This window comes from Podarcis erhardii, assembly GCF_964252035.2.
Source record: "Podarcis erhardii genome assembly, chromosome: 1".
NCBI classification, from domain to species: domain Eukaryota; kingdom Metazoa; phylum Chordata; class Lepidosauria; order Squamata; family Lacertidae; genus Podarcis; species Podarcis erhardii.
In genome coordinates, this window is record NC_138497.1 from 69,653,421 (window position 1) to 69,667,515 (window position 14,095).

General features: G+C 41.4%; 1 protein-coding gene across 2 annotated transcripts in view; it reads left to right on the top strand.

Moving 5' to 3' along the window:
• The window catches only part of IRAG1 (inositol 1,4,5-triphosphate receptor associated 1), a 117,547-nt gene that overhangs the window by 41,487 nt on the left and 61,965 nt on the right, over positions 1–14,095 (top strand). For both annotated transcript variants that reach the window (XM_081840083.1, XM_081840084.1), the window contains exons 13-14: positions 306–447; positions 1,507–1,571. In XM_081840083.1, the coding sequence (XP_081696209.1) occupies positions 306–447; positions 1,507–1,571 (207 nt within the window). The remainder of the gene's footprint in view (positions 1–305; positions 448–1,506; positions 1,572–14,095) is intronic.

Below are 14,095 nucleotides of genomic sequence, written 5' to 3' on the forward strand. Positions count from 1 at the left end.
GTTCTCTGCAGGGTTTGGGCAGGAAGGGGTTGATGGAGCCCAAAGGATTTGTTTAAACTTCCTTCATTGTCCATGGTAAAGCGTGCCAGTTGGAGATTACTCAGGAGGGCTGCACAGAGCTAATGCTTGGAAGATGGCACCAACAGGCCTCTTGCAGATTAATATTACAGGCATTTTGGATAGGGAGCATTTCTTTTTCATGGTTTTGGTTGGGCTTCTTTTCATAGTTAGAGCATATGTTTTCTCATCTCTACAGGGATAATGCAGCTTTTAATATTCAGAACTAAAATATTGTGTTTATTCAGTCTGCAGAACCAACAAACTGTGAGGACTTCAATCACAGCAGTGACAGCATAACATTTGTTGGCATGAAAAATGAGCTACCCCATTGTTTTTCAATGGCTCATCAATGTTCAGCACATCAAGAAGACAACAATAAAATGAGTGGTAGGAGAAAACGCTAAACAGAGTGTTGTTTCCTCTCTCCCACTATGCAATTTGGCTAATAAACCTGGAAGTGTGTTATGAAATTGACTTTAAGTATTCAGCAAACATTGTATCCTATATACCAAACAGACATAAATGACATTCCTCCTTAGGGTTCCTCCAGACCGGCTATTCAGCATTCGTCTTGATGTGCTTGCTCAAAGCTTAAGTGTTAGTCTGTGTCTTTACTGAGCATTCATTCTGATTTGCTTATGAGATAGATATACAACAATGAGCATCCGTCCTGATACGTTTGCAGTGAGGTTACACATCTTCCCATTGATAATTTGTTCTTCCCAGACTTTTCAGTGAATGTCCCTGTCACTTTCCTAACCGCAAAAAAGGGGATTTATTGTGCTAGGGTGGCAGAGCATTTCAAAGCTCTTTAATTGCACCAACCTATATTTCCAATTTGTTCCTGAATCCCTCCTGCAAAATATGACATTTGCCCCATTAATTTTTTTTGCCAGCAGCACACAGTTAAGACTGTCACTCAGTTTCATGTTTTTTCTCCTGCCAACCGGACGATCTCACCCTCTCATTACTTTAACTGATGTCATTATGTTTTAATTTACCCATCCCAACAACTCAGGTATTTGCCACTGGACTTGCGGGCAACTGCTAGCTTCCTATCCTCCCCCCACCTTTAAAAGTCTATCAGATATAGAGGATTCAAAGTTGCAGTTTTTGTTAGCAAATTTATTTGTATGCAGCATCTCCATGAGCATCATTCCTGATTATTTAAATTTCAGTTGTTGAGTAGGAAGATAAGTTAAACTGTTGCTAGGTATAATCAGACTGAATTGCCTGGAGTTGTTCTGATGGGTTATGGTTGCCAGGCTATTGTTGCCTGAGATAGAGAAAAACATATGCCACATCTATACGCTTGAATGAGGATGTTCAAGGCAAGGATGGCACTGTTTCTGCAAAGTTTCATTTTTTCCCTAGCATTTATTGTGTGGTTCAACTGTATCATTTTAATAAGTATCTAATAGTACTTCTCTGTTCTCTTTGTACGAGCAGATGAAAAATACTCTGAAATGGAAAAACCTGCATTGGTAATGAAAAACAGAAAAACCAGCAAGGTAAGGAAATGAGATTATAAGAACCTTTGGTATTTTATATTTGAAATTAAGCTATATTCATATAGGCAAATATTAATGTAGGAGTTGTTTCCTCTAATGGAACAACCTGCATTTCCAGGCAAACTGGGGTTACAGCATCATACCTCATTCATTTCCTGGTGTAGTGGTTTTTAATGTATCTTAGAGCATTTATTGATATTGATAGTGAACAGGTATTCATTCATTCCTAGACTGAAACTAATTTCTCCAAAGCAATAACAACTATATTCATGACTTTCATAATGGGATGTTGAACTACATCATGATCAGCAAGCAGGTCTAGCTCTAGTAAGTAGAGGCTGCCTGGCAACCCTATTGTGCTCTGTGGGTAAAGCTAGGTACAGATGTAATAAACTGGAATAAACTAACAGATTCTCCAAGCTTTATTGCCTTACCAGATAGGTTTTTGTTGGCAATGGGTGGTTTGCAGAAATTACAAGTGTATAGGTATTGACAAAATGAGGATATGTGTCTTTGGAAAATAAAATATAATAGTTAGCACTCTTGGTGCTTGGGAACCATTGCAATCATGGGTATAGCCAGGATTTTTGTTGGGGGACGCAGGCATTTTGGGGGGGGGCAGAATCTCAGTTAGCTATGTATTTTTATTGATTTTTATTGGTTTAGGTGGGCAGCTGCCCCTCTCTGCCCCCCTGGCCATGATTGCAATGCTATAAAGGAACATGAGGTGGACACCTGGCTGAAGCTTAAGGACACATGGGCCTAGTCAGACCCTAGATGGGAAACCACCTATGTGCTTTGTATGTTACCTTGGGATTTATAATGGAAAAAGTGAGGTGTAAAATACAAACTTTCCAAATCTCAAGGGAAAGAATTTTGCAGAGGAGAATAAGAAAACTAAAATAACTTTGGAAAGTTGCATATAAGTATGAAGGTTGAAGCTGAACTGGAGGCAACAGTCCGAGATAGTTCCTAGGAGTAAGGAGTTGTGCCAGGAAATAAGGGTTGAGGGATAAAACCACGAATAAGGACTTAGAAAACCACCAAAGAATACAAAATGCACCAAAGCTCAGGAAGACTGTGCTGCTTGGCCAAGGCCCAACTAGAACAGGGAGGCAACTTATGCTCCTTCCTATACAGGAAGAGATCATGGCCAGCCTGGGTGGGTGGAGTCAACTCAGGGCTTGAGGGTATTTCTTTGTCTAAATAAATGCTGCAACCAGCAGTTTGAGGACTTATTAGGCCAGCCACACACAGATCCAAGGACTTACATGTTTCCAGGTTCAAATTTAACATTATGCTAAATGTGTAGCTAGCGACTACACCTGATATTTTAAATACAGGCATGGTGGGGTGATTTTTCCATAGAGACCACAGATGTGGGATGGGGAGGTTTAATCTTTCTATCGCAGTCACAATATGGACAAGAATCCCCCATCCCAAGCTACAAAAATTAGACAAATGAACTGGAACCTTTCTTAATACATCTGATGCTCATGCTTGAGGTGGGATTGGGACTGCAGCTGGGGAAGGAAGGATTAGATTTAAATTCTCCTCATGCTGTGGACCCCATGAAAGTGAGCCTCCTTCCCCAGCACCTGCAGTTTAACTAAGAAAACTCCCAAATATAGCTAGCCACACATTTAACATAACATAGAGTACCCTGAGTTGCATTAGCTGGAGAGAAGGAGAGATGGAAATGGATGCAATTCTGATTTAAGTACAATTATGTTTTTAGGATCTTCCCCCGTCCCCTCCTTCATCTAGACTAAATTGCTGCATGCCACATTATTTTGTTATAGTATATTCAGGACACTGGGCAGAACCCTGTCAGTGGAAGCCCTGCGTAAAGACTCCCACTTGTACAACAGGGCATTCCCACCCCCCATATCCTCCCCACCAGCCTATCCCTGCACCTCCCAAAATTGGCTCTGGCAGTTCAGGAGAACCTCCAGAATAGTTTGCAGGGGGAGAGGATGTGGGATCATTCCACCTGGCAAGCTGATATGCCTGTGTAGACAGAATGTTTGTCACAGTGCAGTGTTGAATTCCATCCACTAAATGTTGCCCATTTAATGTAGGATTATAGTGTGATGCAGTTTCATCAACCTAGTTTGTTATACTCCCATACTTGTTGTCTACTTTAAAACAAATACAGTACAGTAATTCTAATTCAGTTACTCTGCTCTTATAAAATCTGACTGCAGAATTAACTAGTTGAACCAATTTCCAAATGATCCTTATTAAATAGCTTTTACTAATGTAAAAGCATTCAGGACTCCTCACAATTGCATTTAATACAGTTTTTAAAAGTTAGTTGTCTTTCCGCTTATTTTACCCGATTCTTGAGCTGTGTGGAATAACTTTTTGTAGTTTAACAATTTTGGTTTTTGATGGCATGTCTCTCTTCCTTGGGGAGTGAATTCTCTTGCTAATGAACAGAGAATAGTGTTCCCCAGGCCTCTCTTGACTTTTGACTAAGAATAACATCTGTCACTACCAAGAAGCTGTGTGTAAAATTAGAATTTCTCAGGGCAGATTGAGAACAAGATTTGTTTATGCCTTGTGCTTTTAAAATAGGATGACGTTGCAGAGCTTGCTTTATTGTTAGTGTGTGTGCTCTAGGCATCAATTGGAGAGAATGAGTATCTTCTACACCACCTATGGAAAAGAGGTTTCATTTATGGCCGCAAAAACTTTCAAATATAATACCTTGTAAGAACATTACTTGATTTCTTGGTGAGAAAATTTCTTTGGAATAAAATAACTCAAATGTATCTATAAGAACTAGGCTAAGACCTGTACGAAATGAAATATTGCCCAAGAACATCTTTGAAACCTTATGCATGGCAAAAGCAGTACTGTACGTAACAAATACTTTATCCAGTCTTGGGGTACCCATGGCCAAAATATACATGGCCAGACACTCTTGACTGTGTGGTAGAACATTGGTTTTCATACCACATTCATTATCAGTGGAAGCTGCAGTTGTGCAGGGCAGAAGCTTCAGTGGAATGTTGCGGAGGTAGTATTGTCTGCAGAAGTCCATATCTTCCTTTCCTAGGTAGTATACATTTCACAACAAAGGGCTTGGGATGTTTGATTTTTTTTAAACTGATTCTAGATATTTCTCTAAATCCATTTATTTACAAAATGTATATTCCACCTTTTAGGTGGACAATGGGCTTCCAAGTGAAAGGGTGCTGGTCCCTTATTAATGCTCTTGGGGTGGAGGAGTCATGACAGAAAATAAAAACTGCTTCTAGTGTTATAACTAAGCAAACTTGCATGTGGAAATACTTCAATTTGCTCTTGGCACATTCTGTCATTTGTTTTGAAGGTATCGTGGAGAGTTTGGTGCATAGTTTTATGAAACTGGACATCCCCTTTGTCTTTAGTTTTTCTGTATTGGTGGGGTTTGATTCTGTTGATCAAGAATGGCAAAATGTCCCTCCTCCATGTCAAACACTTTCCCAGTCTATGTCTAAGCGAATTCAGATGAATAGACTGCCTAAGGGCAAACGCACTTGGTCTCTGGTAGCATGGTTGTTTGAAGTGCTGTTTTTTCTAGAAAAAGAGGTGTCAGAACTCACCATGAACACTTCCCCTGTTCTCTTATAATGACAATGACAGGGATGCATTCTGGCCCCCACATTGTTTTGCCCATTCTTAAATGACCTAGAAGCGAGCCTAATGGACTCAGACGGACACCTTCCAAAAATAGGAATGAGAAGGACCCCTTTGTTGTTATATGCGGATGATGGGGCCATCATTTCACGTTCCAGACCGGGTTTGAAATATCTGCTGAGGAAGTTTTCTGATTACTGTTTTGGAAATGGCTTATCCATTAATTACGAAAAATCAAAAATTTTAGTATTCAAAAGAAGCTTCTCTCGATTTAAATGAGTGCTGGATGGCCATAACCTTGAACAGATTAAATACTTCAGTTATCTAGGGCTCACTTTCCATCATACAAGATCTTGGAAGTACCACTGGCAAACCTCCCTTCAAAAGGCAGAGATCACAAAGCTAGCCATACTCAGATTCTTTTTCACAAAGGGTACACCCCCAAAACTAGGTGCGCCCTATGGGCTGGTGCGCCCTATAGGGCGAAAAATACGGTATGTTCCAGCAAGTATGTTCCAGCAGCCTTAAGGGTTTTCAATGCAAAATCTGTTTCCCAACTCCTGTACACTGCAAATGTCTGGCATAATGGGGACCTGCCTAAGCTAAACAGCTTTCAGGCAAAATTTTTACGATCTCTGCTGCAGGTACCCAACTGTGTCCCCAACTCCATACTTCTGTTAGAAGCTGGTGAATGCCCAATTACAACTAAAGCATGGTGGGCCGCCCTAAAACATTGACTCAGGATTGTAGTGTTTGATCTAGGGAAGGGTTTATATCAATGCCTGACCAATGAGGAGTTTGTCAGCAATTGGCAGAAAACCATGGCTAGAAAAGCCACCTCTATTGTCACCCCCCCAACTCTGTTACCTGCGTTATGATCACATGCAGTCTAGTCCATTGGCATTAGGAGTACAATATGGGCATGTCTTTAAGTTAACACCTTACATTAAAAACCTGACAGTACCAAATTACCCAAGGTTATTCACCAAAGCCAGACTAAACCTTTTTCCTTCTGCGGTGTTGGATGGCAGGTTGAGAGGAGTTCCCTACCAGAACAGACTTTGCTTGTGTGCCCAAGACATCGATTCTATAAAACATATTTTGCTGCACTGTGCGAAATATGAGCAAGCCAGGGCTGAATTGATATTACCCTTGCTGGTACCTTTCCTGGGAAAATCAGAGGCTCACTATGTCAGGTTCCTACTGGAAGACCGGACAAACGCTAGAACATTAGCAGTGACAAAGTTTTTATCAGTGGTTGCAAGAACCAATGATCCCTATCTTTAAGTCTGAACAAAACGCTTGTTTAACCTGGTGGTAGGCTGTCTGAATTATGTATTGCTTTGTAATGATTTGTTGGGTCTCTGGACCGTAATAAAGATTGATGTAATGGCAATGATGCCCACCTGAGAATTTCTGGAACTGAGTTCTGGTGAGTTCCGGCTGAAAAAAGCCCCGATTGTTTGTATCATCCTTCTAAGCCGTGGGCTTGCATCTGATAACAGATGTGTGGTTAAGATGGCTTTGTGGACTTTGGAAGAGAGATCTTGACCAGACATGACCAAGAGTAGAAGCACATGGACACAATGAAGCAGTTGGTGAGACAGGCCATAGCTATAGAACCTTGGAGAGCTCCGACTGATAAGAGGGATACCCCCCAAAACCCTGGCCCACCCCCACCAGGCTTTCTGTGTGTCTCAATTGCTTCTCATCTGCTGCATTCTGTGTGCTATTGTAGAGCAGGAGGTGCTTGGCCTCTTGGGTGAATTGAGCTTGGCAGGCCTAAGGATCCCAGTTCAGGCTCCACAGGTTCAAAGCTGTTATGTTTCAGGTTTTGTATCAAGACCTCCTGGTCATGTTCTTCAGCTCAAGATGCGATGGCCATGGGCTTGACTGGCTCAGTCTCTTCTCTTTCCAAACCTCAGCTATCACTCAAGGCCAGGACTATGGCAGGTGTTATTCCAGAGGTGCCAGTCATAAACATTTCCATTCTGTGTTCATAAGGTGGCTCAGTGGCCTGAGGAAAGTTGGTATCAGTGGTAATATGGTAGTAACATCATTATGTTAAGCTTGAAAGCACCAGAGCCTTTTTGGAGGAAGCAGACTAGTCTTAGTAGAGATTTGTCTATTTTTGTATTGTGTTTGTGTCAAGCTTCTGACATTGATTGGCTGAGCTAGTACAATGACATGGAGCATTCAGTTGCCCAGGGAACAAAAAGAGTTTGTGGTCTAGCTTCTGTGAAGAAAGGGAATGTTGCACACAAGAACAGGGTGACATTGTAGGAGAGCACCAAGGATGCAAGAGGTAAGGAGGTTGAAGAAAGAGAGTAAAGCAGGCACTAAGATTGAGAGAGGGGTGGAAGAGGAGGAGGCTTGGGGGAAAGGGTAGAAGAGGCAGTGAATTCAGGCAAGATGGAGCTAATTGGAAAGAACTCCGTAGAATCTGCGCAGCAATTAAGGTCAGAAGGGACTTTATGGTTGGGGGAGAAGCAACAGAGTGCGAAGAAACCAGGGCTGGATCTACATTAATCTTTTAAACGTTATTAGTTATATCGTTCTATAACATCACCTTACCTTTAACATGCTGTTTCCCTATTGTGGGTGGCTCATAGCTATGCAGTGCCCTCTGGTGTCATATTTTAATAACGCATTATTAACCACGAGTGTAGATCCGCCTCAGGTCAAGGGACAAAGCAAGTGTGGCCTGAAAAGGTACAGAAGAGAGATGGGAAGGTACAGAACTGAAGAATGAATGGGACAAAATGGGGGAAGTAGGATTGCTGCTGTGCGCTACTGGTAGGAAGGAAGTCGGTCATTGGGACTGGTAGGGCAGCAGACAGGGAGGTCAGCAGTAGCTGGAGACAGAATCAACAATAGGTGGAGTCAACTAATTCTAGTTTTGTGCCCATCCTCCTCCCTACTGAGTTCTACAGTGGGAACACTGGCATTAAAGGGGAGGAAGCTGACAGCCAGTGCTGCCCCTTGGACCGGATATAAAACAGAAGGTAGGCAGGTAGGGCAGACAGAGGTTGATGGGGCAGTACCACATCTGCCCTAATGGACAAGCCTCCACAGGTTCACTGGGAGCAATATTCACTGGCCTTAAAATTTTGAGAGAGCACATTTAGCAATAGATAAGTGGAAGTAAAGCACCCTTTTGACTCAAGTGACATGTGTTGGCTCATAGTAGATTAAACTAGTGGTTTGCCACAATAGCTAACAGACTTTCCACCCGTATACAAACTTACTTGTTGATTATATGCTAGGATGTTGTTTGCATTCCTGTAGGATCGTGGAGAGGAAACAGGATGTGACTGTGCATTATGGTGTGACTATTTCTTGGTGGGCACCGTTAACACTTAAAAATGTTAAATACATTCTGTGGCAGTACTAATACTAACTAAAAAGCCTTTTAAATGTCTGTGACATATGTATTATGTCCCTGTGTGTAATATGAGACAAGTATTTTGTTACAGACTCATGGACTATTAACAAAGTAACTAACAAAGTATACAATTGTTTTCAGAAAACTAAAGGATTTTGGGCAAGTTATTGATCTAAATAATAAATATACTTGTGTGATGAAATTTCTTGATTGGCAAAATTGATTGCTGCTTTTCTGGCTGCTGGAATATTCAGTATTGGCTCAGTTAGGACATTTAAGTGTATTTGGCCTTCTTAATTATCAAATTAAAAACACTAAATGTGTTTCATTCTCAGTCTGGTTTTCCAAGCAAAACATTTCTGCATCAGATTACTGAAGTTTAAAAAAATCTTTGCTCATCTGCAATAATTGCTTCATGTAAAAAAACAACAACCCTTTATTGCCTATGTCAGCTAATCATTTTAAATTGGTGAAGGACTTCCAGTTGTTCAAACTTGATAAATGTTCATCTTCCATCCTGCTAGGAACCAGTCCTAATATTATTTTCTAGCTTTGTCAATTTTACCACTTTCTTTGAGGGGGGTGGAATCTTATTAGACCTACATATGAATGGATATGCATTTTGTTTAGTTCATCATTAGTAAATATTGCAAGAATTGATGCATAGATATGCCTGAATTATAATGTATTCTTAGGATTGATCCACACTTTTCCATGTACAATTAGATTTAAGCTTCAGCAGAAGTCTGAAAGACTATATAGTTGAGAAAACAGTAGGACAGAGACTGTGGTGGTACACACACACACACACACACACAGAGAGAGAGAGAGAGAGAGAGAGAGAGAGAGAGAGAGAGAGAATGTGCTCTCTATCTCATGAATGTGCCTCCCAAATATCTACAAAACTGCGTAAGGATTACATGTCCCCATTTCAGGCTTGTTTTTACTGCCCTTTTTCTATCTTTGTCTTAGGGTTTAAGGATGTTCAGTCTTTTGCCATTGTGTAGTTTACACCAGTCATTGTGTAGTACACAACTAGTTTGAGTAAGTCCTGTACATGAGCAGCCATTGCATTGGGCAGAGTGAGGTGCCTGCCTCAAGCAACTGATTTTGGGTGTGAAGGGCAGCACATGTATGGTTATTTGTTTATGTGTTTTTCCTGCCAGACAGGAAAAGAGGTGATTGCCTCAGATGCCAAAATAATGGGTACTGTGCACCTTGACTTGGTAGGGGGCCGGCGGGTTGGGGGGGGAGGTACTTTGCTGTTCTGGCTCAGGCAGCAAAATGTCTTCTGCCTGCTCTGGCTGGGGATGACAGAGCACTGATGTCAGCAAAGCTTGTTTACATTCTGCCTGCTTTTCACAATAGTTATCATCAGATTCTTGGAAGGTGGCTCTTCATTTTCCTAAGTTCCTTTATTTTCTACATTTATCCAGTACAGTTTTTAAAATGTGGTGTGTGTTTGTGTGTGTGTGTGTGTGTGTGTGTGTGTGTGTGTGTAATGCAAATGATACTTATGTAAAAGTGTTTTGACTGTGAACCAAGAGACTGCTTTCATGAGCCATAGAATTAAAATAGATGGCTTAAAAAAATTAACCCTTCCACCCTCAGATATTTTTGCAGATATAGACACCCAGTGCTTTTTCTTCTTTCTGGGGGTACTTGAGGGTACGCAGTACCAGCACCTTTTCCCCTCCAAATGTTAAAAGGGTGACACTTACTGTAACAAATTCATGGGGAGTACCAGCAGCTTTAAACAAAACAAAACAAAACACTGCAGTAACCCATATAATGGAGATGATGTTAACACGCAAGTGTTGTTTTTGATAGTACAGATGGATCTGTGTGTGACTATCAAAATGCAAATGCAAATGTTATTTTCAAACACAGATTTATCAGATTCCCAGGACTGGACTGAAGATCAAAGTGATAGAAAAGCTTTCTATTTCATCTCATATTGAATTGTACTACAGAAAAGTACTTGATTCCCCCCCCCCAATAGGTTTGTTTATTTCCTTGTTGGGAATAATAGTCTTCAGAGTTAACTGCCATCTTATTTAAATCTGCTGTAAATAAATGTAACAAGAAGAATGCTATCCATTCTCCTAATCATTTAAAATCCCAATGAAACATGAATAGGATTACCATGTCATTAGACTGTGAATGAGGCCTTGTTTGTTTATTTGTTTGTTTGTTTGCCTTCTTTTAGGGATTTATACCCTGCCCTTCAATAGAATTCTCAGACCATCTTAGAATTAAAACAAACAAACACAAAATATGCACAAGAATGACAATGAATAGCATTACTGGATTGTCACATGTACAAAACAGAGGACTGGAATCATTTTTCTGATTAGAAGGCTGCATAAATCTCTGAATACTCTTACATCATTATAGTTTTGCTAGATTTAGAGTACAATTCTATACCTGGGATCTGATGGCTGAAGAGTGGTAGAATTTGGTGGGAAACGCTCTGTGTTGCATAAACAAGCACTGGCGGAGGAAGAGGAGTGCGTCGGGAGCGCACCACCCCTGGCAGCACGATCCCGGTGGGGTGCCATCATGGCTGCCCCCCCGCCCACACTGGGAGCCACGCCCCTGCAGGCGGCACACCACACCCTCAGGATGTGCGTCACGCCCCTGCAGGCGGCGTGCCACACCCCTGGAACACACGCCAGCCCTGTCCCCACCTGCTCTCCACCCCCTGGTGCTGGAGCATGAAGCTCCGTCCCTGTAAACAAGTCCACAATATGCTGCTGCTGCTGTGGAGTTAATAGAGAGCCCAGACATGATGTTGCAATAAAAAGAGTAAATGCAACTCAATCCCACATCACTAAAAAATACGCAGAGCAAAGCTCCAAAGACCTGAGTATGTAAAAACAGATAATGATAGTGCCACAGGTACCTCCCTGGGGAGGGCATTCCACAAGTGCGGAGCCACCACTGAGAAGGCCGTTCTCATGTTACACCCCCCCCCCCATATCTTCCTTGGAAGGGAGTACACACAGAAAGGCCTTAGATGATGAATGCAGCGTCCAGATTGGGTCATGTAGGCAGAGGAGATCCTCGAGCTACTGTATTGGAGTACTGAGCTGCGTAACACTTTATAGGCCAAAACCAGCACTTTGAATTGGACCTGGAAACTAATTGGTAGCCAAGTGCACTGTGCCAGGATTGGTCTTATGTTCAAGCCATCTTGCCCCAGTTATTAATCTGGCTGGCTGCTGAAGTCTGCACCAATTTCAGTTTCCAAACCATCTTCAAAAACACCTCCACATATAACACAGTCATTTTGTAATCTAACCTAGACGTTACCAGATCATAGCCAGGATTACCCCTGCCTTTCAGTAATTTCATGTAGATAATAAACAGCATAGAGAATAAAAGTGAACTCTGTGCCTCTGCATACTGAAGGCTCCATGGGGTCAAATACTATACCACCATCTGGAGAAGGTCATCCAAGTAGGATCAGAACCACTGCAAAGCAGTGCCACCCACCTCCAGCTCAGATAGCCACTCCAGAATGCTCTGGTTGATGGTATTGAAAGCTGCTGAGAGATCAAGGTGGATTAATAGGGACACACTCCCATTTCTCTTTCTGGACACAGGTCTTCAAACAGGGTGACCAAGGCAGGTTCTCTGTCAAAACTGGGCCTCAACTCCGATTGAAATAGATCTAGAAAATTGGTTGCCAGAATCTTGCCAATCTATTGGAAGTCACTCAGAGATTGATCAGTAGATTCTTCCCATCTATCACATGGTGTTTTAGAAAATATATTCTACCTATCTAGCTCCTTTATCATGGTTAAAAGATCTGGCATTTCACTTTACATCTGACCTCCTGGTTGTTTGATGTAGAATGGATGGAAGATTGTTAAATAAGGGATGAGAAACCATATTGGCTTAAATATCTCTAACATTAAACATGCATCAATTTTAAATTTTGAAAAGTATTTCTTGATCATATACAGAATGTTTTTCTTCAGTAGTGAGTAACTTCAAACAGCCTACATATATCAGTAATTTGGGAGGTGAAAAGGTCAGGAGGTCTAATTCTAGAAAACCCTGAACTTTGGTATCTCTTGCTTGTAGAAACTAAGTACTAAATGTTGTTGTAAAAATTAAAAGCTTTGTTTTAAGATAAAACTATGAATCAAAAAAGAAGTTTTAGAAAGAAGATTAACAACCTTGGAACAGAACTCCATCAGTGGTTCAGATTTTTATTATTTTTTATGAGATAGTCTTTGAAGAATCTCATGCTCTTTCTAGCTACAACTTCACAATGCCACGACTTTTTAATGCTTTGGCTTTTAAGAGGGGTTTTGTTTTGTTTTTTGGTCTCTTACACAGTCTAGGTCACTGACTGGCTGTCCCTGGCTTTGTTCCATTTCTGAACTCTTCTTTCCTTTGTGGTTTGTGTCCCTCTCTGTATGTTCAGTTGTTTATGTCTTTGTGAGTCTAGTTTTCAGTACCATTCCATCAGAAGGTTAAGTGTCTCCCGGGTCCTTCAATATGTTAAAAAGTAGAGGAAAAAGTTAAAACAACAACGTTGTGATAAAATGAAAAGTCTGTGTGTTGGTTATTGAAAATCAATTTTTAAAGGTGCTGTTGCCCACATGGACTTCACTGCATTTATGTGGGTCTGAAGGAGTGGGAGAGAGATGCCGTTCGACAAAAAGAGAGGGAGAGATCTATGTGTGGTTGTATAGATGGGTGGGGGGAGATATATGCATGTTGGTCTGTGGTTTGTATGTGTACAGTGAGTGCTTGCAGATGCTGCTCAGGTGCGAGGAAGAGTGTGGTGTGTCTACCTTATATATCTTCCCTGGCATCAGGGAATGTTTTCTGTTGTTGTATGGGGAGGGGATCGATTTTGTGAGATCTTCTTAATCGAAACAAGCAGGACATAACTGACTTCCCATGGAAGGTGTGAGGTTGTCAGGTTTGGGTGGGGAACAGAAATGAGTGCACTTTCTCTAATTTTGTGTTATGCCACACGTCACATGGGAACCATTTTGTGAGTGACACCCATGGCACCTTCTCAAAATTCAGAATGTGCCCAGTGAAGCAACATGGCTGGCTACCCCTGCTCTACCATCTATTGCAAGTGCATTGCTAGTTACTTAAAAGATTCAGGGCACAGGCCTATGACACATATTTGTATATATGATAATATTCATGTGTATATGCTTAGATCTCTGAGCAGATGAAGATGGTGGTCTCACCAGTATTATGCTTTGCAGCCCTATAAGCACATTTTAAAGAGCAGAGAAAGAGGCAGACAATCCAGGGCAGACAAAAGATTTTGGCCTCAGACCTCTAATGGCCCTGGTCTGGAGTCATAGAAATGAAGTATTTATCGATCCCTTGACAGGCTAGGAATGATTCACGAACCAGAAGTCTGACAGTTTAGTTTATGCTAAGTGAGCTGTAGAACTGGGCCCTAGGCAAAGTTTTGTGTACAGATACCAGCAAATTGTGAAAATAGCCTCTTTTCTTCTCATGCCAGTTG